Raw genomic sequence first — 25728 nt, 5'->3', positions numbered from 1 at the left:
AGGGACCGACTGGAGGCATTAACCCAGGCTGTACGTACCAACCTCCAGGCGGCTCAACAACGCCAGCGCCGCTGGTACGATAGGGGAGCCAGGGATCGCAGCTTTCAAGTGGGGCAGAAAGTTTTAATTTTAAAACCTGTACGCACCGACAAGCTGCAGGCCGTCTGGCAAGGCCCATACCAGGTCGTAGAGCAGCGATGCGACACTACCTATGTGATTGGCCCCTGCTCAGGGGTAGGGAAGCGACGCATGCTTCATGTGAACATGCTCAAACCCTACCATGAGAGGATGGAGGACGTGGCGGCAATATGCGCCTCGGCCTCTGAGGATCAGGAGAATCTGCCTCTCCCTGACCTATTAGAATCAGAGGACCAGATAGAGCCCTCCAGGGGCGTTCAGCTGGGGGAGCGGCTAAGCCCTTCGGAGCGTGCCCAGGTACAGGAGTTGATAGTAGCTAAAGGGGCTATCTTCTCCCACTTACCTGGGTACACCCCGCTGGCCACTCACCGAGTTGAAACCCCGGGGCAGCTACCTATGCGGCAGACCCCGTATCGTGTCCCTGAAGCAGTCAAGGCACACATGAAGGCAGAAATTGACGAGATGTTGCAACTAGGGGTTATCGAACCTTCCGACAGCCCCTGGGCATCCCCGGTAGTGTTGGTACCCAAGAAAGACGGCACCACACGCTTCTGTGTTGACTACCGGAGGCTAAATGACAAAACGGTGTCTGATGCCTATCCGATGCCCCGGATAGACGAGTTGCTGGATAAAATGGCTAGGGGACAGTATCTTACGACCATAGACTTATGCAAGGGATACTGGCAAATCCCGCTAGCCGATGACGCCGTCCCCAAGTCAGCGTTTGTCACCCCGTTTGGCCTATACCAATTTCGGGTCATGCCTTTCGGGATGAAGAACGCTCCGGCGACCTTTCAAAGGATGGTAGATCGGCTACTGGACGGGTTCCAGGAGTATGCCTGCGCATACCTGGACGATATTGCCATATATAGCCAGAACTGGGCAGAACACCTACAGCATATAGGAGCAGTTATTGACCGTATAGGGGAGGCAGGGCTGACCCTGAAACCTAGTAAATGCCATATCGGGATGGCAGAAGTGCAGTATTTAGGCCACCGGGTGGGGAGCGGGCACCAGAAACCCGAACCGGCCAAAATTGAAGCTGTTGCTAAGTGGCCCACCCCTAGGACCAAGACCCAAGTACTGGCATTTTTAGGCACGGCGGGGTACTACAGAAAGTTCGTGCCCAATTATAGTGCCCTAGCCAAACCCCTGACTGACTTGACACGTAAGAACCTTCCCCGACAAGTTACTTGGGCCCCAGAGTGTGAGCAGGCATTCCAACAACTAAAGACGGCTCTAACTAATGCGCCTGTACTTGCTGCACCCGATCCAACTAAAAGATTTCTTGTTCACACAGACGCTTCGATGTTTGGAGTGGGGGCAGTGCTGAGCCAAGTTGGAGCAGATGGCGGAGAACACCCCGTAGCTTACTTGAGCCGAAAGTTGTTGCCCCGTGAAGTAAGCTACGCCGCCATCGAAAAAGAATGCCTGGCCGTGGTGTGGGCCCTCAAAAAGTTGCAGCCGTACCTGTATGGACAACCTTTTTCCTTACTCACAGATCACAACCCGTTGGTGTGGCTGAACCGTGTGGCCGGGGACAATGCCAGGCTGCTGCGCTGGAGTTTGGCGCTGCAGCCCTTCGACTTTACCATCCATTACCGCCCAGGGAAACAAAACGGTAACGCCGACGGGTTGTCCAGACAAACTGAACTTGAAAAGTGATCTGTGAGTGCTTCCCCGGACATCCCCAAGCCGATCCGTTGGGATCAGACTGTGTATGCCGGCTTGGTTCTGGGGGAGCATTGTGGCAAACCTAGCCACTTCTGGACTATAATGTAAGAAAGGTTGTCTATAGGCTGTATTGTGTGCTATGTAGATGTGACAGACCCTTCTGGCAGTACTGAAGGAGTTAAATGTGTTTAGCTTTAAGAAGACTATTCTTGAACGACAAGGTTACTAGTCTCAGCTATTGTGTACTTTCATTAAAGCTAGTGATTACCATTCCATTGTTCAATCACATCTAGAGAGACGACGCCTTAGTGATAAGAAGAGCCAAGTGTGTGTCCTGTGGTTAAGTTGTTATCAGCTTGAGCAAGGTATTCTATTGTATCATGTCAAAAGGCGTGTTCCATCCATCTAATCTACAACATTCTTTTCAACCCCCCATCTGGGAGGTCAGACCTGCATAAATACTAGGCATAGCCTTTTTAATAAAGTTCATTTCTGTTTTAAACCTGAAAACTGGCTGGGTTGTGAGTTATTGACTCCCAAACTGTGTTTCGTCCGGTTATTGGGAGTATTTTAATATTGCTCTCCGCTACACTGTCCCTTCAGTATTCCAGCTGTTTGAACCTTGTACTCGCACAGGAGTTTGTACCTGAAGATTCTCCAAAGGCTTTGCAGCTCGGTCATAGTATTCATTCCTTTTTTCTCTGAGTTTCAATTTGGTTTCTATTACATGTTTTTGTGGGAACCTTTTCCAAGGTTTCACAACTGGTACTCGTGTGACCAGCTTTCTGCCAAACAATAATTCTGCCGGTGACTTCCCACATTTTAAAGGAGTAGCTCTATAGCTAAGAAGAGCCAGACATGGATCCACGTCTGCATCTGTTGCTTTACGAAGTATGTTTTTCACTATTTTTACTCCAGCTTCTGCTAATCCATTTGCTTGTGTATATCCCGGGCTGGATGTTCAATGTTCAAATTCATAGGTACTGGCAAAAACCCTAAACTCTCTACAATTGAATTGAGGACCATTGTCTGATATTATTACTCTTGGAATGCCATGTCATATAATGCCATATAAACATAATAAGCATCAGAGGAGCGATACTATAAACATAATAAGCATCAGACGAACGATACTATAAACATAATAAGCATCAGAGGAGCTGTACTATAAACATAATAAGCATCAGAGGAGCAATATTATAAACATAATAAGCATCAGAGGAGCTGTACTATAAACATAATAAGCATCAGATGAGCTGTACTATAAACATAATAAGCATCAGAGGAGCTGTACTATAAACATAATATGCATCAGAGCAGCTGTACTATAAACATAATATGCATCAGAGCAGCTGTACTATAAACATAATATGCATCAGAGCAGCTGTACTATAGACATAATAAGCATCAGAGGAGCTGTACTATAAACATAATAAGCATCAGAGGAGCAATACTATAAACATAATAAGCATCAGAGGAGCTGTACTATAAACATAATAAGCATCAGATGAGCTGTACTATAAACATAATAAGCATCAGAGGAGCTGTACTATAAACATAATAAGCATCAGATGAGCTGTACTATAAACATAATAAGCATCAGAGGAGCAATATTATAAACATAATAAGCATCAGATGAGCTGTACTATAAACATAATAAGCATCAGAGGAGCTGTACTATAAACATAATAAGCATCAGATGAGCTGTACTATAAACATAATAAGCATCAGAGGAGCTGTACTATAAACATAATAAGCATCAGAGGAGCGATACTATAAACATAATATGTTTCAGAGGAGCGATACTATAAACATAATACGCATCAGAGGAGCGATAATATAAACATAATATGCATCAGAGGAGCGATACTATAAACATAATATGCATCAGAGGATCGATACTATAAATATAATATGCATCAGGAGAACCTGTACAATAAAAATAAGCATCAGAGGAGCTGTACTATAAACAAAATAAGCATCAGAGGAGCTGTACTATAAACATAATATGCATCAGAGGATCTGTACTATAAACATAATATGCATCAGAGGAGCGATACTATAAACATTATATGCATCAGAGGAGTGATACTATAAACAAATTAAGCATCAGAGGAGCGGTACTATAAACATAATATGCATCAGAGGAGCGATACTATAAACATAATATGCATCAGGAGAACCTGTACTATAAAAATAAGCATCAGAGGAGCTGTACTATAAACATAATAAGCATCAGAGGAGCGATACTATATACATAATATGCATCAGAGGAGCGATACTATAAACATTATATGCATCAGGAGAACCTGTACTATAAAAATAAGCATCAGAGGAGCTGTACTATAAACATAATAAGCATCAGAGGAGCGATACTATAAACATAATAAGCATCAGAGGAGAGATACTATATACATAATATGCATCAGAGGAGCGATACTATATACATAATATGCATCAGAGGAGCGATACTATAAACATTATATGCATCAGGAGAACCTGTACTATAAAAATAAGCATCAGAGGAGTTGTACTATAAACATAATAAGCATCAGAGGAGCGATACTATAAACATAATAAGCATCAGAGGAGCGATACTATAAACATAATAAGCATCAGTGGAGTGATACTATAAACATAATAAGCATCAGAGGAGCGATACTATATATATAATATGCATCAGAGGAGCTGTACTATAAACAAAATAAGCATCAGAGGAGCTATACTATAAACATAAGCATCAGAGGAGCTGTACTATAAACATAATAAGCATCAGAGGAGCAATACTATAAACATAATAAGCATCAGATGAGCTGTACTATAAACATAATAAGCATCAGAGGAGCTGTACTATACTATAAACATAATAAGCATCAGAGGAGTGATACTATAAACATAATAAGCATCAGAGGAGTGATACTATAAACATAATATGCATCAGAGGAGCGGTACTATAAACATAATATGCATCAGAGGAGTGATACTATAAACATAATAAGCATCAGAGGAACGATACTATAAACATAATATGCATCAGAGCAGCGATACTATAAACATAATATGCATCAGAGGAGCGATACTATAAACATAATATGCATCAGAGGAGTGATACTATAAACATAATAAGCATCAGAGGAGCGATACTATAAACATAATATGCATCAGAGGAGCGATACTATAAACATAATATGCATCAGAGGAGCGATACTATAAACATAATAAGCATCAGGAGAGCGATACTATAAACATAATAAGCATCAGAGGAGCTGTACTATACTATAAACATAATAAGCATCAGAGGAGTGATACTATAAACATAATAAGCATCAGAGGAGCGATACTATAAACATAATAAGCATCAGAGGAGCGATACTATAAACATAATATGCATCAGGAGAGCCTGTACTATAAACAAAATATGCATCAGAGGAGTGATACTATAAACATAATATGCATCAGAGGAGTGATACTATAAACATAATATGCATCAGAGGAGCGATACTATAAACATAATATGCATCAGAGGAGTGATACTATAAACATAATATGCATCAGAGGAGCTGTACTATAAACATAATATGCATCAGATGAGCAATACTATAAACATAATAAGCATCAGAGGAGCGATACTATAAACATAATATGCATCAGAGGAGCTGTACTATAATCATAATAAGCATCAGAGGAGCGATACTATAAACATAATATGCATCAGAGGAGCAATACTATAAACATAATATGCAGCAGAGGAGCGATACTATAAACAAAATATGCATCAGAGGAGCTTTACTATAAAGGGTAATGTAAGATAATAGAGACAAACTCTATATAATATGTGACAAGAAATACCTATAATAAATACAAAGCAGCTGTACTGAGTAAATTAGAATAAACCATAAAATGATAATCTTGTAATATGAAACAGGAATTGTACAATGAAAATCAGAGTATATCGGAGAATAATGCAATATACACTTTTCTGACAGAATAAGAGGTTAAAGTGATGGTAAATCCAACTGTATAACAAACGCTAGGATTTACCATCACTAAAAATCAAGTGAAGGTTAAGTGAGGACATATGTAAGAAAAGGGTGCTAAACTCACCCTTAGTGCCATTACACAGCGCTAAACTCAGCGGCTCTGGCCGCCCACGACACATTGTTCACCTTCAATGAAATGACATTTGCACCTGTGAACCAATAGCAGTGTGTGTTAACTGACAGTGTTCTGTATGCACGCACAGCTATTGGTTTAGAGGTGCAAGTGGCACCTCATTGGTAGAAGAGCAATATGCTGTGGGTGGCCGGAGCTGCTGAGTTTAGCGCTGTGCAATAGCACAGAAAGTGTAAATTTAGCACCCTTTTTTACATATCTCTTCACTTAACCTCAACTTGATTTTTAGTGATGGGAAACCCTAGCATTTGTTAAAAGCTTGGATTTACCATCACTTTAAACAAAATTTAAATCTTGGCACTGAAAGTAAACGAACCTTACCATATCAAATGAAGATGTCAGGTAACGCAAGAGGCAGAGAACTCATGTGCATACAAAACACCATAGTTCAGCGCGCATCATATTTAAAAAAAAAAAAAAAAAAGTGGGGAATAGAGTAGTAAACAGAAGCGTTGTTAAAACGCCTAACAGAAAATAACTGGTAACATTGAGCAAACAAACAAGAGAACGTGCAGACTATAATACGCACAAAAGACTGCTTTTGGTAGAGAGCCCATCCAGTACAGTGTGAGAGGATCTATATAAGGAGTATATTGACTACCCAAAAGAATGATAAGGGACAGGTCCCCACAACATCGGTGGCAGCTCTTTAACTCCTTCATTGGGAGTGATAATACCACTGCCCAATACTTTAGTGTCTCTCAGGGGAAATTGGGACTCAAATCTTTCTGAGGGCCCCTCTCAAAAACAGTCTGGAGTACCTCAAATTTCCCCCTTACTCCTGGAAAGTAAGTATAAGACTGACATACCAGAGACAAGGAAGAAATTAAGTACTTTTGGAGTTTTGGGAATCTTTGCTTCCTCCTAGTGGTTAGGAGGTGAATACCCAGAAGTAATACATTGTGGACTCTCACCACATTTATGAAATAAATAACAAACATAACATATATAAGAAGAGACAGAAACTTGAACAGACTCAAGCTTGCTGATGAAGAGGAGTAATTATACCTGGTCTGGCTGTCAGATGCAGCATAGATATCACTACTAAAATGGTACAATAAAATTGTGTGATAAAAAACTCCTCAAGCTTTAGGGTCTTTCTAACATAACAGGAAATCTAATAGGGGACATAATATAATCCCTATAGCCATGTTTTATCTACATATATAACATATGTAAGAGGAGAGTGCAGACACAAACAAAGCAGAAATTTACTTAATTCTTCCTGACCTGGATTTTCAGCTGGGAGACAAGGCAATGCATCAACGTCTGCCACTGATCCACGGGAAGCCACAAGTATAAAGTAATGAGAGCATTTTAAGTGGAACTCCTGAAACGACAGAAGCGAGGGGAGAGAGCAATGAGAATGCGCTAAAGGTTGGAAAGAAATAAGGAACTATTATTTTAATTCTATCGCTGATGGCAATGAGAGAGGTTCTAATAAAAAATATGTGACAAATATAGAAAAGGTTATAATTAGCGTTACAAAAATTAACTTCCCTTAGGATAGTAGTCGCAGCCAACCCCAGCTTCTTCTGAGCTGTGTATAGACGTGTGGTATGGAAACTGCGGCACTGGCAACTCCCATGGTAAGATGAGTAGCTTCCCTTAGGATAGTAGTCACAGCCAACCTCAGCTTCTCCTTCTGAGCTGTGTATAAATGTGTGGTATGGAAACAGTGGAACTGCCAACTCCCATGGTAAGATGAGTAGTTTCCCTTAGGATAGTAGTCGCAGCCCACCCCAGCTTCTCCTTCTGAGCTGTGTATAGACATGTGGTATGGAAACGGTGGCACTGCCAACTCCCATGGTAAGATGAGTAGCTTCCCTTAGGATAGTAGTCACAGCCAACCCCAGCTTCTCCTTCTGAGCTGTGTATAAATGTGTGGTATGGAAACGGTGGAACTGCCAACTCCCATGGTAAGATGAGTAGCTTCCCTTAGGATAGTAGTCGCAGCCAACCCCAGCTTCTCCTTCTGAGCTTTATATAGACGTGTGGTATGGAAACAGTTGAACTGCCAACTCCCATGGTAAGATGAGTAGCTTCCCTTAGGATAGTAGTCGCAGCCAAACCCAGCTTCTCCTTCTGAGCTGTGTATAGACATGTGGTATGGAAACGGTGGCACTGCCAACTCCCATGGTAAGATGAGTAGCTTCCCTTAGGATAGTAGTCGCAGCCAACCCCAGCTTCTCCTTCTGAGCTGTGTATAAATGTGTAGTATGGAAACGGTGGCACTGGTAACTCCCATGGTAAGATGAGTAGCTTCCCTTAGGATAGTAGTCGCAGCCAACCCCAGCTTCTCCTTCTGAGCTGAATATAGACATGTGATATGGAAACGGTGGCACTGGCAACCCCCATGGTAAGATAAGTAGCTTCCCTTAGGATAGTAGTCGCAGCCAACCCCAGCTTCTCCTTCTGAGCTGTATATAGACGTGTGGTATGGAAACAGTGGAACTGCCAACTCCCATGGTAAGATGAGTAGCTTCCCTTAGGATAGTAGTCGCAGCCAACCCCAGCTTCTCCTTCTGAGCTGTGTATAGACATGTGGTATGGAAACGGTGGCACTGCCAACTCCCATGGTAAGATGAGTAGCTTCCCTTAGGATAGTAGTCGCAGCCAACCCCACCTTCTCCTTCTGAGCTGTGTATAGACGTGTGGTATGGAAACGGTGGCACTGGCAACTCCCATGGTAAGATGAGTAGCTTTACAAAAGAGGAAGCGGAGCACTGAGTAGAATAAAAGTTCAATTTATTTAAGCAATTAAAACAAAAACATCAAGGAGATAAAGGGTGCTATTTCTTGCATAGGGTTCAGCTCAAACAGCTGCTGACATGTTTCGGCATTCCGCCGTTATCAAAGCTGCTGAACTGTGTTGGGAATAGCCCTCTTTTAAAACACAATTGCTGAACCCTATTGGGCAATTCTAAGGGGGAGGAGGATTTCTTATTAACCCCTTGGTAACCTATGCAAAATAGGGTATATAACAATACTAAAACAGATTACCAAAAAACAGGATATATTAAGCCATATAAATGTTTTTACACACAAAACAACTGAAATAACATTCTTAAACTCATAGAAAGTTCAAATTATAGCCAAAAATTCTGCATGTGCAGCTTGGAGAGAAAAAAAAAAAAAAAAAAAAAAAAGAATTTGTATAATTAATATTTAAATTGCAGTGGTATATAACATATAAAAAGTCCACTGTGTAGAATGTTAACGTTGTATGCCTGTATTCGTGTAGGTAGCTAGCTCTTATGTGAGGGTATCCTGACTAACTTGTCCTAAACCAGATACATATCCCTTAATATGTTACAATCCTATAATCCTACAATTCAATCATTAATAAGGATATAATTGTTATATGTCTGGAGAAAATCCAATGGAAAGGGGGATAATAATCTAATAATGTAGTATGGATTGGACGATAGACCACATCCTAAAGTGGATAGAATATATAGATATTAACCCTAAGTTTATGAAGGGTCAGGAGACCACTGTTGTTGTTATTTATATATATATATATATATATATATATATATATATATATATATATATATATATATATTAAAAGAAGGTTAGTGTATGGTATACTTGTTGTTATTTGTACTATGCATACTGGGTGTAAGCATGTTAGTAAAACATGAATACAATATTCAAGGATACAAAACACAACACACGATCTCTCTGTTCAGGAGTAGGATGGAGTTAACTTAACACCTCAATCACTCCCAGTGATTGATCAGATCATACATTGAATTTAGACCTATTGGATGTCTGGTCTTTAATGTAAAGATCCAAAAGATCTCCTGTTTGGATAATAGTTTATCCCTGTCGCCTCCTTTAGGAGGTTTGAGTATTCTCTCTATGCACGTCCAACGAAAAGTTTCAGAACTTTTATTGTGAACAGATGTGAAGTGTTGGACCAGGGGGGTGCTTGCTGTTCCCACCTTTATGCTCGAGAGGTGCTCCCTAATCCTTGATCTGACCTCCCTGGTTGTGAGGCCAACATATTGTTTGGCACACACTGTGCATGATGCTAGGTAAACCGTATAGGTCGACCTACAGTTGAGACACATGTTAATAGGGAAGGAATGACCAGTTGCCGATGACCTGAAATGATCACCTATTTCAACTTTTTTGCAGGCAACGCAATCCCTGTTATGACATTTAAACATTCCCTTCTGGGTGAGCCAAGATGACTCATGTCTTATAGTGTCCTCACCAATTCTGGTTGGAGAAACCACATTACCTATTGTTTTACTTCTCCGATAAGTGAAATGGCAAGACTTAGTGGTTAAATCTGCCTGTCCCTCATCAGCTCTGAGCATAACCAGATGTTTCTTGATTATCTCACAAATCTGTGGATACTGCTCTGAATGGTCAGTCACAAAATAGAGATCATTCTGCATGTTATGCCCTCTACTCTGTTTAGGTTTAGGGTGTAGTAAATCCCTTCTATCAAACTTTCTGACCTCATCTAGGGTTGATGTTATACAACTGCTGGCATAACCCCTTGCTTAGAGCCTGTCTGATAGTTTCCTTGCTTCTTCCTCAAAATTGTCCAATTCCGAGCAGTTCCGTTTCAAACGGATGAATTGTCCCTTGATGATACCTTTGAATACACTCTTGGGGTGACAGCTTCTTGCATGTAGCAATGTGTTGCCCGAGATTGGTTTTCTGAAGGCTGTGCTACAAATTTTTTCACCAATTACCCCCAAGAGTGTTACATCAAGGTAATTAATGCTCGTGTTGTTGGACTCAGAGGTGAAGCTCAGTCCCAATTCATTTTCATTGAGGAGATTTAGAAATGTGGATAACTCATCTGAGCTCCCCTTCCAAATGAATAGGAGGTCATCAATGAACCTCCTATAAAAAACTACTTTTGAGCAGAGAGGGTTCCCACCTCCAAAGATGTGGTCCTGCTCCCACCAACCCATGTAAAGGTTGGCATAGGATGGGGCAAACTTTGCCCCCATCGCAGTCCCACAAATCTGGAGGTAGAAAACCCCCTCAAACTCAAAGTAGTTATGGGATAAAAGAAACTCGGCTACGCGGAGCACATACTCACAGAAATCAGGCTCCTGACCATGGTATTTATTCAAAAACGAAGACAGAGCTTCCAAACCCTTAGTGTGTGGAATTGACGAATAAAGTGACTTAACGTCAACTGTTAGCCAAACATAGCCTTCCTCCCACTTGATGTTCTCAAGGAGTTTTAGAATGTGCATGGTGTCTCTTGTATAGCTCCATAAATTAGGAACCATTGGCTGCAGGACCTGGTCCAACCACTCAGAAGTATGCTCCAAGAGAGAGCCTATGCCACTGACCATGGGCCTTCTACCACATTGTCTAGTGACTTGTGGACCTTAGGTAAAAGGTTAAAGGTCGGGATGGTGGGAGTATTTACCAATAGATAAATACTAGTTTCTTCATCTAAGAAACCTGCCTCAATGCCGTCATCAATCAGATTCTCAAGTTTTTTCTTGAAGATGGTAGTAGGATCAGTACTCAATACTCGGTAATCTTGGGCATTGTGCAGTTGTCTGTGTGCCTCTTTGATGAAGTCTGTTTTGTTCATCACCACCACAGACCCACCTTTGTCCGCTGCTCTAATCACCAGGTCTGGATTATTACCCATCCTATGCCAACCTTTACATGGGTTGGTGGGAGCAGGACCACATCTTTGGAGGTGGGAACCCTCTCTGCTCAAAAGTAGTTTTTTATAGGAGGTTCATTGATGACCTCCTATTCATTTGGAAGGGGAGCTCAGATGAGTTATCCACATTTCTAAATCTCCTCAATGAAAATGAATTGGGACTGAGCTTCACCTCTGAGTCCAACAACACGAGCATTAATTACCTTGATGTAACACTCTTGGGGGTAATTGGTGAAAAAATTTGTAGCACAGCCTTCAGAAAACCAATCTCGGGCAACACATTGCTACATGCAACAAGCTGTCACCCCAAGAGTGTATTCAAAGGTATCATCAAGGGACAATTCATCCGTTTGAAATGGAACTGCTCGGAATTGGACAATTTTGAGGAAGAAGCAAGGAAACTATCAGACAGGCTCTAAGCAAGGGGTTATGCCAGCAGTTGTATAACATCAACCCTAGATGAGGTCAGAAAGTTTGATAGAAGGGATTTACTACACCCTAAACCTAAACAGAGTAGAGGGCATAACATGCAGAATGATCTCTATTTTGTGACTGACCATTCAGAGCAGTATCCACAGATTTGTGAGATAATCAAGAAACATCTGGTTATGCTCAGAGCTGATGAGGGACTGGCAGATTTAATCACTAAGTCTTGCCATTTCACTTATCGGAGAAGTAAAACAATAGGTAATGTGGTTTCTCCAACCAGAATTGGTGAGGACACTATAAGACATGAGTCATCTTGGCTCACCCAGAAGGGAATGTTTAAATGTCATAACAAGGATTGCGTTGCCTGCAAAAAAGTTGAAATGGGTGATCATTTCAGGTCATCGGCAACTGGTCATTCCTTCCCTATTAACATGTGTCTCAACTGTAGGTCGACCTATACGGTTTACCTAGCATCATGCACAGTGTGTGCCAAACAATATGTTGGCCTCACAACCAGGGAGGTCAGATCAAGGATTAGGGAGCACCTCTCGAGCATAAGGGTGGGAACAGCAAGCACCCCCCTGGTCCAACACTTCACATCTGTTCACAATAAAAGTTCTGAAACTTTTCGTTGGACCTGCATAGAGAGAGTACTCAAACCTCCTAAAGGAGGTGACAGGGATAAACTATTATCCAAACGGGAGATCTTTTGGATCTTTACATAAAAGACCAGACATCCAATAGGTCTAAATTCAATGTATGATCTGATCAATCACTGGGAGTGATTGAGGTGTTAAGTTAACTCCATCCTACTCCTGAACAGAGAGATTGTGTGTTGTGTTTTGTATCCTTGAATATTGTATTCATGTTTTACTAACATGCTTACACCCAGTATGCATAGTACAAATAACAACAAGTATACCATACACTAACCTTCTTTTAATATATATATATATATATATATATATATATATATATATATATATATATATATATATATATATATATATATATATATATATATATATATATATATATATATATATATATATAACAACAGTGATCTCCTGACCCTTCATAAACTTAGGGTTAATATCTATATATTCTATCCACTATAGGATGTGGTCTATCGTCCAATCCATACTACATTATTAGATTATTATCCCCCTTTCCATTGGATTTTCTCCAGATATATAACAATTATATCCTTATTAATGATTGAATTGTAGGATTATAGGATTGTAACATATTAAGGGATATGTATCTGGTTTAGGACAAGTTAGTCAGGATACCCTCACATAAGAGCTAGCTACCTACACAAATACAGGCATACAACTTTAACATTCTACACAGTGGACTTTTTATATGTTATATACCACTGCAATTTAAATATTAATTATAAAAATTCTTTTTTTTTTTTTTTTTTTTTTCTCTCCAAGCTGCACATGCAGAATTTATGGCTATAAATTGAACTTTCTATGAGTTTAAGAATGTTATTTCAGTTGTTTTGTGTGTAAAAACATTTATATGGCTTAATATATCCTGTTTTTTGGTAATCTGTTTTAGTATTGTTATATACCCTATTTTGCATAGGTTACCAAGGGGTTAATAAGAAATCCTCCTCCCCCTTAGAATTGCCCAATAGGGTTCAGCAATTGTGTTTTAAAAGAGGGCTATTCCCAACACAGTTCAGCAGCTTTGATAACGGCGGAATGCCGAAACATGTCAGCAGCTGTTTGAGCTGAACCCTATGCAAGGAATAGCACCCTTTATCTCCTTGATGTTTTTGTTTTAATTGCTGAAATAAATTGAACTTTTATTCTACTCAGTGCTCAACTTCCTCTTTTGTACCGATTCTGTGACCTACCAGCGTGAGCACTGAGAGAGGAGATTGCTCCTCGTTCTATCCCTGACAACCACACTTCTGAACGGACCCTGCAGCCTTGCCTCCCCTACTCACAAAGAGGATTTGCATTGATCAATTCTCCTCCAATCAGGAGTGAGCAATTCAGCAGAGGACGTCTTTCAACCAATCCTGTATGGAAATACACAGGAGATTGATAGGTAGTTCCCGCCCCCCTCCCTCCAGGAACGTCTGACGAGGGAGTACAGGCACCAACAGCGGACGAAGTTTGTGTATCACACCGGACAGGCTGGAGTAGCAGAGCCACCGGTACGCTGCGTATACCGCTCTCAGGTTTCAGTGATCCTGCCCCCAGGACCGGATGCATCAGAGGTGAGAGAAGGGGGGAACACTTATACCGCATATGCCTGTTTGGTATTTTTAACCTATTGGGTCTGTGAAGTTTTCATTTACTGCAGTGACTCTGCTCCTACTAACTCTCTACACACCTAACAGGGACACCCACCCTTTTGTTTTCAAGATGAGTAGCTTCCCTTAGGATAGTAGTCGCAGCCAACCCCAGCTTCTACTTCAGAGCTGTGTATAGACATGTGGTATGGAAACAGTGGCACTGGCAACTCCCATGGTAAGATGAGTAGCTTCCCTTAGGATAGTAGTTGCAGCCAACCCGAGCTTCTCCTTCTGAGCTGTGTATAGACATGTGGTATGGAAACTGTGGCACTGGCAACTCCTATGGTAAGATGAGTAGCTTCCCTTAGGATAGTGGTAATATGGAAAATCAATGTCAATACCTCAGGAATTACTGTGTACACTGCTATATGTTGTAATAATAGTTAAAGGGACAGTCTAGGCCAAAATAAACTTTCATGATTCAGATAGAGCATGTAATATTAAACAATTTTCCAATTTACTTTTATCACCAATTTTGCATTGTTATCAGAGAAGGATAATTCATTATGTTGTTGGTCATTTGAAACTTCAACAATTAAAAAAGAAGTTTGAAAAAAACCTAAAAATTTTATTAGAAGGCGCGATGTCAGACAAAGCCTTTAAAATAGAATCAGAAAAATATTCTTATAAATTTTCTAAGTATATCTTGTATATAAGATGTAAAAAGAATAGCAATACATAAAGCATAAATACTAATTTATACAAACCATTTAAAATAAATGAACTTAGCTTTGGTAGGACTGATCTCAGTCAACAGGAATCCCTCAGTATGTTTTGAAACAGGAACAGTGTACGAGAAATCTTGCAATATGTAATAGAAAAAAACAACATATAAAGCAAAATTATCAAATTCCTTAAATGACAGTTTCAGGAATGGGAAAAAATGCAAAATAACAAGCTTCTAGTAACCAGAAGCAATGAAAAAATGAGACTTAAATAATGTGAGAAAAAAGTGGAACAAAAAAAGACGCCCACATTTTTGGCGCCAAGAATGACGCCCACATTATTGGCGCTAAGTACAACGCTCATATTTTTGGCGCCAAGATGACACCACATCCTCTGACGCCGAAACCGACGCCCACATTTTTTGGCGCAAAAAAATTGTCTGAATACACATGCGTCAAAAAAATGACGTTAACTGAATACAACTTCCGGCGTCAACTACGCCGCCGGAAATGACAAAATTTTGCGCCAAAAAAGTTTGCGCCAAAAATGACGCAATAAAATGAAGCATTTTCTGCCCCCGCGAGCCTAACAGCACGCAGGGAAAAATAGTCAATTGAAAAAATTTTCAAGGTAAGAAAAAAACAGAATTTATGTTTACCTGATAAATTTCTTTCTCCAACGGTGTGTCCGGTCCACGGCGTCATCCTTACTTGTGGGATATTCTCTTCCCCAACAGGAAATGGCAAAGAGCCCAGCAAAGCTGGTCACATGATCCCTCCTAGGCTCCGCCTACCCCAGTCATTCGACCGACGTTAAGGAGGAATAATAGCATAGGAGAAACCATATGGTACCGTGGTGACTGTAGTTAAAGAAAATAAATTATCAGACCTGATTAAAAAACCAGGGCGGGCCGTGGACCGGACACACCGTTGGAGAAAGAAATTTATCAGGTAAACATAAATTCTGTTTTCTCCAACATAGGTGTGTCCGGTCCACGGCGTCATCCTTACTTGTGGGAACCAATACCAAAGCTTTAGGACACGGATGAAGGGAGGGAGCAAATCAGGTCACCTAAATGGAAGGCACCACGGCTTGCAAAACCTTTCTCCCAAAAATAGCCTCAGAAGAAGCAAAAGTATCAAACTTGTAAAATTTGGTAAAAGTGTGCAGTGAAGACCAAGTCGCTGCCCTACATATCTGATCAACAGAAGCCTCGTTCTTGAAGGCCCATGTGGAAGCCACAGCCCTAGTGGAATGAGCCGTGATTCTTTCGGGAGGCTGCCGTCCGGCAGTCTCGTAAGCCAATCTGATGATGCTTTTAATCCAAAAAGAGAGAGAGGTAGAAGTTGCTTTTTGACCTCTCCTTTTACCTGAATAAACAACAAACAGGGAAGATGTTTGTCTAAAATCCTTTGTAGCATCTAAATAGAATTTTAGAGCGCGAACAACATCCAAATTGTGCAACAAGCGTTCCTTCTTTGAAACTGGTTTCGGACACAGAGAAGGTACGATAATCTCCTGGTTAATGTTTTTGTTAGAAACAACTTTTGGAAGAAAACCAGGTTTAGTACGTAAAACCACCTTATCTGCATGGAACACCAGATAAGGAGGAGAACACTGCAGAGCAGATAATTCTGAAACTCTTCTAGCAGAAGAAATTGCAACTAAAAACAAAACTTTCCAAGATAATAACTTAATATCAACGGAATGTAAGGGTTCAAACGGAACCCCCTGAAGAACTGAAAGAACTAGATTGAGACTCCAAGGAGGAGTCAAAGGTTTGTAAACAGGCTTGATTCTAACCAGAGCCTGAACAAAGGCTTGAACATCTGGCACAGCTGCCAGTTTTTTGTGAAGTAACACCGACAAGGCAGAAATCTGTCCCTTCAGGGAACTTGCCGATAATCCTTTTTCCAATCCTTCTTGAAGGAAGGATAGAATCCTAGGAATCTTAACCTTGTCCCAAGGGAATCCTTTAGATTCACACCAACAGATATATTTTTTCCAAATTTTGTGGTAAATCTTTCTAGTTACAGGCTTTCTGGCCTGAACAAGAGTATCGATAACAGAATCTGAGAAACCTCGCTTCGATAAAATCAAGCGTTCAATCTCCAAGCAGTCAGCTGGAGTGAAACCAGATTCGGATGTTCGAACGGACCCTGAACAAGAAGGTCTCGTCTCAAAGGTAGCTTCCAAGGTGGAGCCGATGACATATTCACCAGATCTGCCTACCAAGTCCTGCGTGGCCACGCAGGAGCTATCAAGATCACCGACGCCCTCTCCTGATTGATCCTGGCTACCAGCCTGGGGATGAGAGGAAACGGCGGGAACACATAAGCTAGTTTGAAGGTCCAAGGTGCTACTAGTGCATCCACTAGAGCCGCCTTGGGATCCCTGGATCTGGACCCGTAGCAAGGAACTTTGAAGTTCTGACGAGAGGCCATCAGATCCATGTCTGGAATGCCCCAAAGTTGAGTGACTTGGGCAAAGATTTCCGGATGGAGTTCCCACTCCCCCGGATGCAATATCTGACGACTCAGAAAATCCGCTTCCCAATTTTCCACTCCCGGGATGTGGATAGCAGACAGGTGGCAGGAGTGAGACTCCGCCCATAGAATAATCTTGGTCACTTCTTCCATCGCTAGGGAACTCCTTGTTCCCCCCTGATGGTTGATGTACGCAACAGTCGTCATGTTGTCTGATTGAAACCGTATGAACTTGGTCCTCGCTAGCTGAGGCCAAGCCTTGAGAGCATTGAATATCGCTCTCAGTTCCAGAATATTTATCGGTAGAAGAGATTCTTCCCGAGACCAAAGACCCTGAGCTTTCAGGGATCCCCAGACCGCGCCCCAGCCCATCAGACTGGCGTCGGTCGTGACAATGACCCACTCTGGTCTGTGGAATGTCATCCCTCGTGACAGGTTGTCCAGGGACAGCCACCAACGGAGTGAGTCTCTGGTCCTCTGATTTACTTGTATCTTTGGAGACAAGTCTGTATAGTCCCCATTCCACTGACTGAGCATGCACAGTTGTAATGGTCTTAGATGAATGCGCGCAAAAGGAACTATGTCCATTGTCGCTACCATCAACCCGATCACTTCCATGCACTGAGCTACGGAAGGAAGAGGAACGGAATGAAGTATTCGACAAGAGTCCAGAAGCTTTGTCTTTCTGGCCTCTGTTAGAAAAATCCTCATTTCTGAGGAGTCTATAATTGTTCCCAAGAAGGGAACCCTTGTTGACGGGGATAGAGAACTCTTTTCCACGTTCACTTTCCAGCCGTGCGATCTGAGAAAGGCCAGGACGATGTCCGTGTGAGCCTTTGCTCGAGGGAGGGACGACGCTTGAATCAGAATGTCGTCCAGGTAAGGTACAACTGCAATGCCCCTTGGTCTTAGCACAGCTAGAAGGGACCCTAGTACCTTTGTGAAAATCCTTGGAGCAGTGGCTAATCCGAAAGGAAGCGCCACGAACTGGTAATGTTTGTCCAGGAATGCAAACCTTAGGAACCGATGATGTTCCTTGTGGATAGGAATATGTAGATACGCATCCTTTAAATCCACCGTGGTCATGAATTGACCTTCCTGGATGGAAGGAAGGATAGTTCGAATGGTTTCCATCTTGAAAGATGGGACCTTGAGAAATTTGTTTAAGATCTTGAGATCTAGGATTGGTCTGAACGTTCCCTCTTTTTTGGGAACTATGAACAGATTGGAGTAGAACCCCATCCCTTGTTCTCTCAATGGAACAGGATGAATCACTCCCATTTTTGACAGGTCTTCTACACAATGTAAGAACGCCTGTCTTTTTATGTGGTCTGAAGACAACTGAGACCTGTGGAACCTTCCCCTTGGGGGAAGTCCCTTGAATTCCAGAAGATAACCCTGGGAGACTATTTCTAGCGCCCAAGGATCCAGAACATCTCTTGCCCAAGCCTGAGCGAAGAGAGAGAGTCTGCCCCCCACCAGATCCGGTCCCGGATCGGGGGCCGATATTTCATGCTGTCTTGGTAGCAGTGGCAGGTTTCTTTGCCTGCTTTCCCTTGTTCCAGCCTTGCATTGGTCTCCAAGCTGGCTTGGCCTGAGAAGTATTACCCTCTTGCTTAGAGGACGTAGCACCTTGGGCTGGTCCGTTTTTACGAAAGGGACGAAAATTAGGTCTATTTTTTGCCTTGAAAGGCCGATCCTGAGGAAGGGCATGGCCCTTACCCCCAGTGATATCAGAGATAATCTCTTTCAAGTCAGGACCAAACAGCGTTTTCCCCTTGAAAGGAATGTTTAGTAGCTTGTTCTTGGAAGACGCATCAGCCGACCAAGATTTCAACCAAAGCGCTCTGCGCGCCACAATAGCAAACCCAGAATTCTTAGCCGCTAACTTAGCCAATTGCAAAGAGGCGTCTAGAGTGAAAGAATTAGCCAATTTGAGAGCATTGACTCTGTCCATAATCTCCTCATAAGGAGGAGAGTCACTATCGAGCACCTTAATCAGTTCATCAAACCAGAAATATGCGGCTGTAGTGACAGGGACAATGCATGAAATGGGTTGTAGAAGGTAACCCTGCTGAACAAACATCTTTTTAAGCAAACCTTCTAATTTTTTATCCATAGGATCTTTGAAAGCACAACTATCCTCTATGGGAATAGTGGTGCGTTTGTTTAAAGTAGAAACCGCTCCCTCGACCTTGGGGACTGACTGCCATAAGTCCTTTCTGGGGTCGACCATAGGAAACAATTTTTTAAATATGGGGGGAGGGACGAAAGGAATACCGGGCCTTTCCCATTCTTTATTAACAATGTCCGCCACCCGCTTGGGTATAGGAAAAGCTTCTGGGAGCCCCGGCACCTCTAGGAACTTGTCCATTTTACATAGTTTCTCTGGGATGACCAAATTTTCACACTCATCCAGAGTGGATAATACCTCCTTAAGCAAAATGCGGAGATGTTCCAATTTAAATTTAAAAGTAATCACATCAGATTCAGCCTGCTGAGAAATGTTCCCTAAATCAGTAATTTCTCCCTCAGACAAAACCTCCCTGGCTCCCTCAGATTGGGTTAGGGGCCCTTCAGAGATATTAATATCAGCGTCGTCATGCTCTTCAGTAACTAAAACAGAGCATCCACGCTTACGCTGACAAGGGTTCATTTTGGCTAAAATGTTTTTGACAGAATTATCCATTACAGCCGTTAATTGTTGCATAGTAAGGAGTATTGGCGCGCTAGATGTACTAGGGGCCTCCTGAGTGGGCAAGACTCGTGTAGACGAAGGAGGGAATGATGCAGTACCATGCTTACTCCCCTCACTTGAGGAATCATCTTGGGCATCATTGTCATTATCACATAAATCACATTTATTTAAATGAATAGGAATTCTGGCTTCCCCACATTCAGAACACAGTCTATCTGGTAGTTCAGACATGTTAAACAGGCATAAACTTGATAAGAAAGTACAAAAAACGTTTTGAAATAAAACCGTTACTGTCACTTTAAATTTTAAACTGAACACACTTTATTACTGCAATTGCGAAAAAACATGAAGGAATTGTTCAAAATTCACCAAACTTTCACCACAGTGTCTTAAAGCCTTGAAAATATTGCACACCAATTTTGGAAGCTTTAACCCTTAAAATAACGGAACCGGAGCCGTTTTAAGCTTTAACCCCTTTACAGTCCCTGGTATCTGCTTTGCTGAGACCCAACCAAACCCAAGGGGAATACGATACCAAATGATGCCTTCAGAAGTCTTTTATCAGTATCAGAGCTCCTCTCACATGCGACTGCATGCCATGCCTCTCAAAAACAAGTGCGCAACACCGGCGCGAAAATGAGACTCTGCCTATGCTTTGGGAAAGCCCCTAAAGAATAAGGTGTCTAAAACAGTGCCTGCCGATATAATTATATCCAAATACCCAGAATAAATGATTCCTCAAGGCTAAATAAGTGTTAATATCAATCGATTTAGCCCAAAAAATGTCTACAGTCTAAATAAGCCCTTGTGAAGCCCTTATTTACAATCGTAATAAACATGGCTTACCGGATCCCATAGGGAAAATGACAGCTTCCAGCATTACATCGTCTTGTTAGAATGTGTCATACCTCAAGCAGCAAAGGACTGCAAACTGTTCCCCCAACTGAAGTTAATGCTCTCAACAGTCCTGTGTGGAACAGCCATGGATTTTAGTTACGGTTGCTAAAATCATTTTCCTCATACAAACAGAATTCTTCATCTCTTTTCTGTTTCTGAGTAAATAGTACGTACCAGCACTATTTGAAAATAACAAACTCTTGATTGAATAATGAAAAACTACAGTTAAACACTAAAAAACTCTAAGCCATCTCCGTGGAGATGTTGCCTGTACAACGGCAAAGAGAATGACTGGGGTAGGCGGAGCCTAGGAGGGATCATGTGACCAGCTTTGCTGGGCTCTTTGCCATTTCCTGTTGGGGAAGAGAATATCCCACAAGTAAGGATGACGCCGTGGACCGGACACACCTATGTTGGAGAAAAATATATTTATATGCATTATCCCAAAATAATGAAACTGACAGTCTGAATGAAGGAATACTGATTATCCTGAATCATGGCAAATATAAGTTTAAACACATATATTTAGAACTTTACATATAAAGTGCCCAACCATAGCTTAGAGTGTCATAAATAAAATAAGACTTACTTACCCTAAGACACTCATCTACATATAGTAGATAGCCAAACCAGTACTGAAACGAGAATCAGTAGAGGTAATGGTATATAAGAGTATATCGTCGATCTGAAAAGGGAGGTAGGAGAAGAAATCTCTACGACCGATAACAGAGAACCTATGAAATAGATCCCCTAGAGGAAGACCATTGTATTCAAATAGGCAATACTCTCTTCACATCCCTCTGACATTCACTGCACTCAGAGGAAAACCGGGCTCCAGCCTGCTGCGAAGCGCATATCAACGTAGAATCTAGCACAAACTTACTTCACCACCTCCATGGGAGGCAAAGTTTGTAAAACTGAATTGTGGGAGTGGTGAGGGGTGTATTTATAGGCATTTTAAGATTTGGGAAACTTTGCCCCTCCTTGTAGGAATGTATATCCCATACGTCACTAGCTCATGGACTCTTGCTAATTACATGAAAGAAATATATATATATATATATATATATATATATATATATATATGCACACACACACACACACACACACATGCATACATACACACAGTATATATATATATATATATATATATATACACACACCCACACACATGCATACATACACCCATTCCGGACTGGGGTTAACTGCCTGTGGCTCTGGTGACATCACAGCTTTTTTGGCGTGCTATTTAGCACCCAGGTCTGGATGTTGCTGAGTCACAGGATGTGTACCTGATCCGGTCTTGGAGTGCAGTTTCCTTCCATGTTTTGTATTTTCTATGGGTGATTACATCCACCTGTGCACCCCTTCTTTGTTCTCAGTTTGTTTGGCTTTGTGAGCTTGCATGATGGTGTGGCTGTGTTAGGGACTCAGGCAATGGAAAGGACCTTGACGTGGTGCCTGAGCTTTCCCATTTGGCCAGATGCGGTAACTAACCTTTCCAGTTGTGATTTTATCTTACGATAAAGAGCTTCCACAGTGGTGGATATTTCCAGCATTAAATGGACCGAGTAAAGTAGAAGTTAAAATATAAACTTTATTAGGTATGCATTAAGAAACCTGTGAATGTTCACAGAGAAGCAGCTAATATCAAAGCATAAAAAGAGTCAGCATAGTAGCCCAACATTACACACTCCACTGGTAGGCTGACTCTTTCTATGCTGTGATATTAGCTGATTCTCTGTGAACATTCACAGGTTTCTTAATGCATACCTAATAAAGTTTATATTTTAACTTCTACTTTACTCGGTCCATTTAATGCTGGACATTTCCACCGCTGTGGAAGCTCTTTATCTGCAAATCTGTTTGGCGGTTTGTCGTGGCACTTTCCGCCTCCAGCACTAGACAAAACATTCCCCCTTTTTTGAACAATATCAGGGATTTGCACACCCGGAGGGCTTATTCCCTGCTTGTGATCTACAAAGTTTTTCCAAGCCGGCACCTACCAAGGAAGTATTACTCAGCCCCTGCACTATAAGAAGATGGGTGAGTGAATGTTTTTTGCCTTCAATATATTGGATTTCTATACTTTGTTACATATTGTCTCAATCTGTATACACCTTGTGGGACATTTTAACACTATATAACAAGGTTGGGAGTGATATACAAGGTGTACAGCTGCTACTGAAAATATTCATTTGTACACATGAACATATTTGTACAACCTCTAGCATACATCATTCCTTGACACACAAGAGACTCTCCAATATACTTATTAACCCCTTACTACTTGCAAGACACTTTGATGCAAGCGTAAGGACATTGTTCAGTGATTTTATCTTAGCTGTGAGCTAGCTGGTGAGTGCTGGGCGTTTCTATGTGTTGTATTACTTTTTTTTTGCAATCCCCCTTGTTTCTTGCACCCATTCCGGACTGGGGTTAACTGCCTGTGGCTCTGGTGACATCACAGCTTTTTTGGAGTGCTATTTAGCACCCAGGGCTGGATGTTGCCGAGTCACAGGATGTGTACCTGATCCGGTCTTGGAGTGCAGTTCCCTTCCATGTTCAGTGTATGTATATATGTGTATATATATATATATATATATATATATATATATATATATATATATATATATATATATATTATATACAGGGAGTGCAGAATTATTAGGCAAGTTGTATTTTTGAGGATTAATTTTATTATTGAACAACCACCATGTTCTCAATGAACCCAAAAAACTCATTAATATCAAAGCTGAATATTTTTGGAAGTAGTTTTTAGTTTGTTTTTAGTTTTAGCTATTTTAGGGGGATATCTGTGTGTGCAGGTGACTATTACTGTGCATAATTATTAGGCAACTTAACAAAAAACAAATATATGCCCATTTCAATTATTTATTTTTACCAGTGAAACCAATATAACATCTCAACATTCACAAATATACATTTCTGACATTCAAAAACAAAACAAAAACAAATCAGTGACCAACATAGCCACCTTTCTTTGCAAGGACACTCAAAAGCCTGCCATCCATGGATTCTGTCAGTGTTTTGATCTGTTCACCATCAACATTGCGTGCAGCAGCAACCACAGCCTCCCAGACACTGTTCAGAGAGGTGTACTGTTTTCCCTCCTTGTAAATCTCACATTTGATGATGGACCACAGGTTCTCAATGTGGTTCAGATCAGGTGAACAAGGAGGCCATGTCATTAGATTTTCTTCTTTTATACCCTTTCTTGCCAGCCACGCTGTGGAGTACTTGGACGCGTGTGATGGAGCATTGTCCTGCATGAAAAACATAATTTATGTAAGAACTTACCTGATAAATTCATTTCTTTCATATTAGCAAGAGTCCATGAGCTAGTGATGTATGGGATATACATTCCTACCAGGAGGGGCAAAGTTTCCCAAACCTCAAAATGCCTATAAATACACCCCTTACCACACCCACAAATCAGTTTAACGAATAGCCAAGAAGTGGGGTGATAAAAAAGTGCGAAAGCATAAAAAATAAGGAATTGGAATAATTGTGCTTTATACAAAAAAATCATACCACCACAAAAAAGGGCGGGCCTCATGGACTCTTGCTAATATGAAAGAAATGAATTTATCAGGTAAGTTCTTACATAAATTATGTTTTCTTTCATGTAATTAGCAAGAGTCCATGAGCTAGTGACGTATGGGATAATGACTACCCAAGATGTGGATCTTTCCACGCAAGAGTCACTAGAGAGGGAGGGATAAAATAAAGACAGCCAATTTCGCTGAAAAATAATCCACACCCAAAATAAAGTTTAATATGAAAAATATAAACAGAAGATTCAAACTGAAACAGCTGCCTGAAGTACTTTTCTACCAAAAACTGCTTCAGAAGAAGAAAACACATCAAAATGGTAGAACTTAGTAAAAGTATGCAAAGAAGACCAAGTTGCTGCTTTGCAAATCTGATCAACCGAAGCTTCATTCCTAAATGCCCAGGAAGTAGACACTGACCTAGTAGAATGAGCTGTAATCCTTTGAGACGGAGTTTTACCCGACTCGACATAAGCATGATGAATTAAAGATTTCAACCAAGATGCCAAAGAAATGGCAGAAGCTTTCTGGCCTTTTCTAGAACCGGCAAAGATGACAAATAGACTAGAAGTCTTTCGGAAAGACTTAGTAGCTTCAACATAATATTTCAAAGCTCTAACAACATCCAAAGAATGCAATGATTTCTCCTTAGAATTCTTAGGATTAGGACATAATAAAGGAACCACAATTTCTCTACTAATGTTGTTGGAATTCACAACCTTAGGTAAAAATTCAAAAGAAGTTCGCAACACCGCCTTATCCTGATGAAAAATCAGAAAAGGAGACTCACAAGAAAGAGCAGACAATTCAGAGACTCTTCTGGCAGAAGAGATGGCCAAAAGGAACAAAACTTTCCAAAAAAGTAATTTAATGTCCAATGAATGCATAGGTTCAAACGGAGGAGCTTGAAGAGCCCCCAGAACCAAATTCAAACTCCAAGGAGGAGAAATTGACTTAATGACAGGTTTTATACGAACCAAGGCTTGTACAAAACAATGAATATCAGGAAGATTAGCAAT

General features: G+C 41.1%; 1 protein-coding gene across 1 annotated transcript in view; it reads right to left on the bottom strand.

The window, feature by feature from the left end:
* The window catches only part of LCMT2 (leucine carboxyl methyltransferase 2), a 753265-nt gene that overhangs the window by 349312 nt on the left and 378225 nt on the right, over positions 1-25728 (bottom strand). Inside the window, exons 8-9 of the mRNA XM_053705698.1 lie at positions 11396-11637; positions 7216-7381 (exon numbers count right to left, since the gene is read on the bottom strand). Of these exons, the coding sequence (XP_053561673.1) occupies positions 7216-7381; positions 11396-11637 (408 nt within the window). The remainder of the gene's footprint in view (positions 1-7215; positions 7382-11395; positions 11638-25728) is intronic.

This window comes from Bombina bombina, chromosome 3 (assembly GCF_027579735.1).
Source record: "Bombina bombina isolate aBomBom1 chromosome 3, aBomBom1.pri, whole genome shotgun sequence".
Lineage (NCBI taxonomy): Eukaryota > Metazoa > Chordata > Amphibia > Anura > Bombinatoridae > Bombina > Bombina bombina.
Note: the sequence above shows the minus strand (reverse complement) of the source record. Positions and strands in the feature narration are given on the sequence as shown.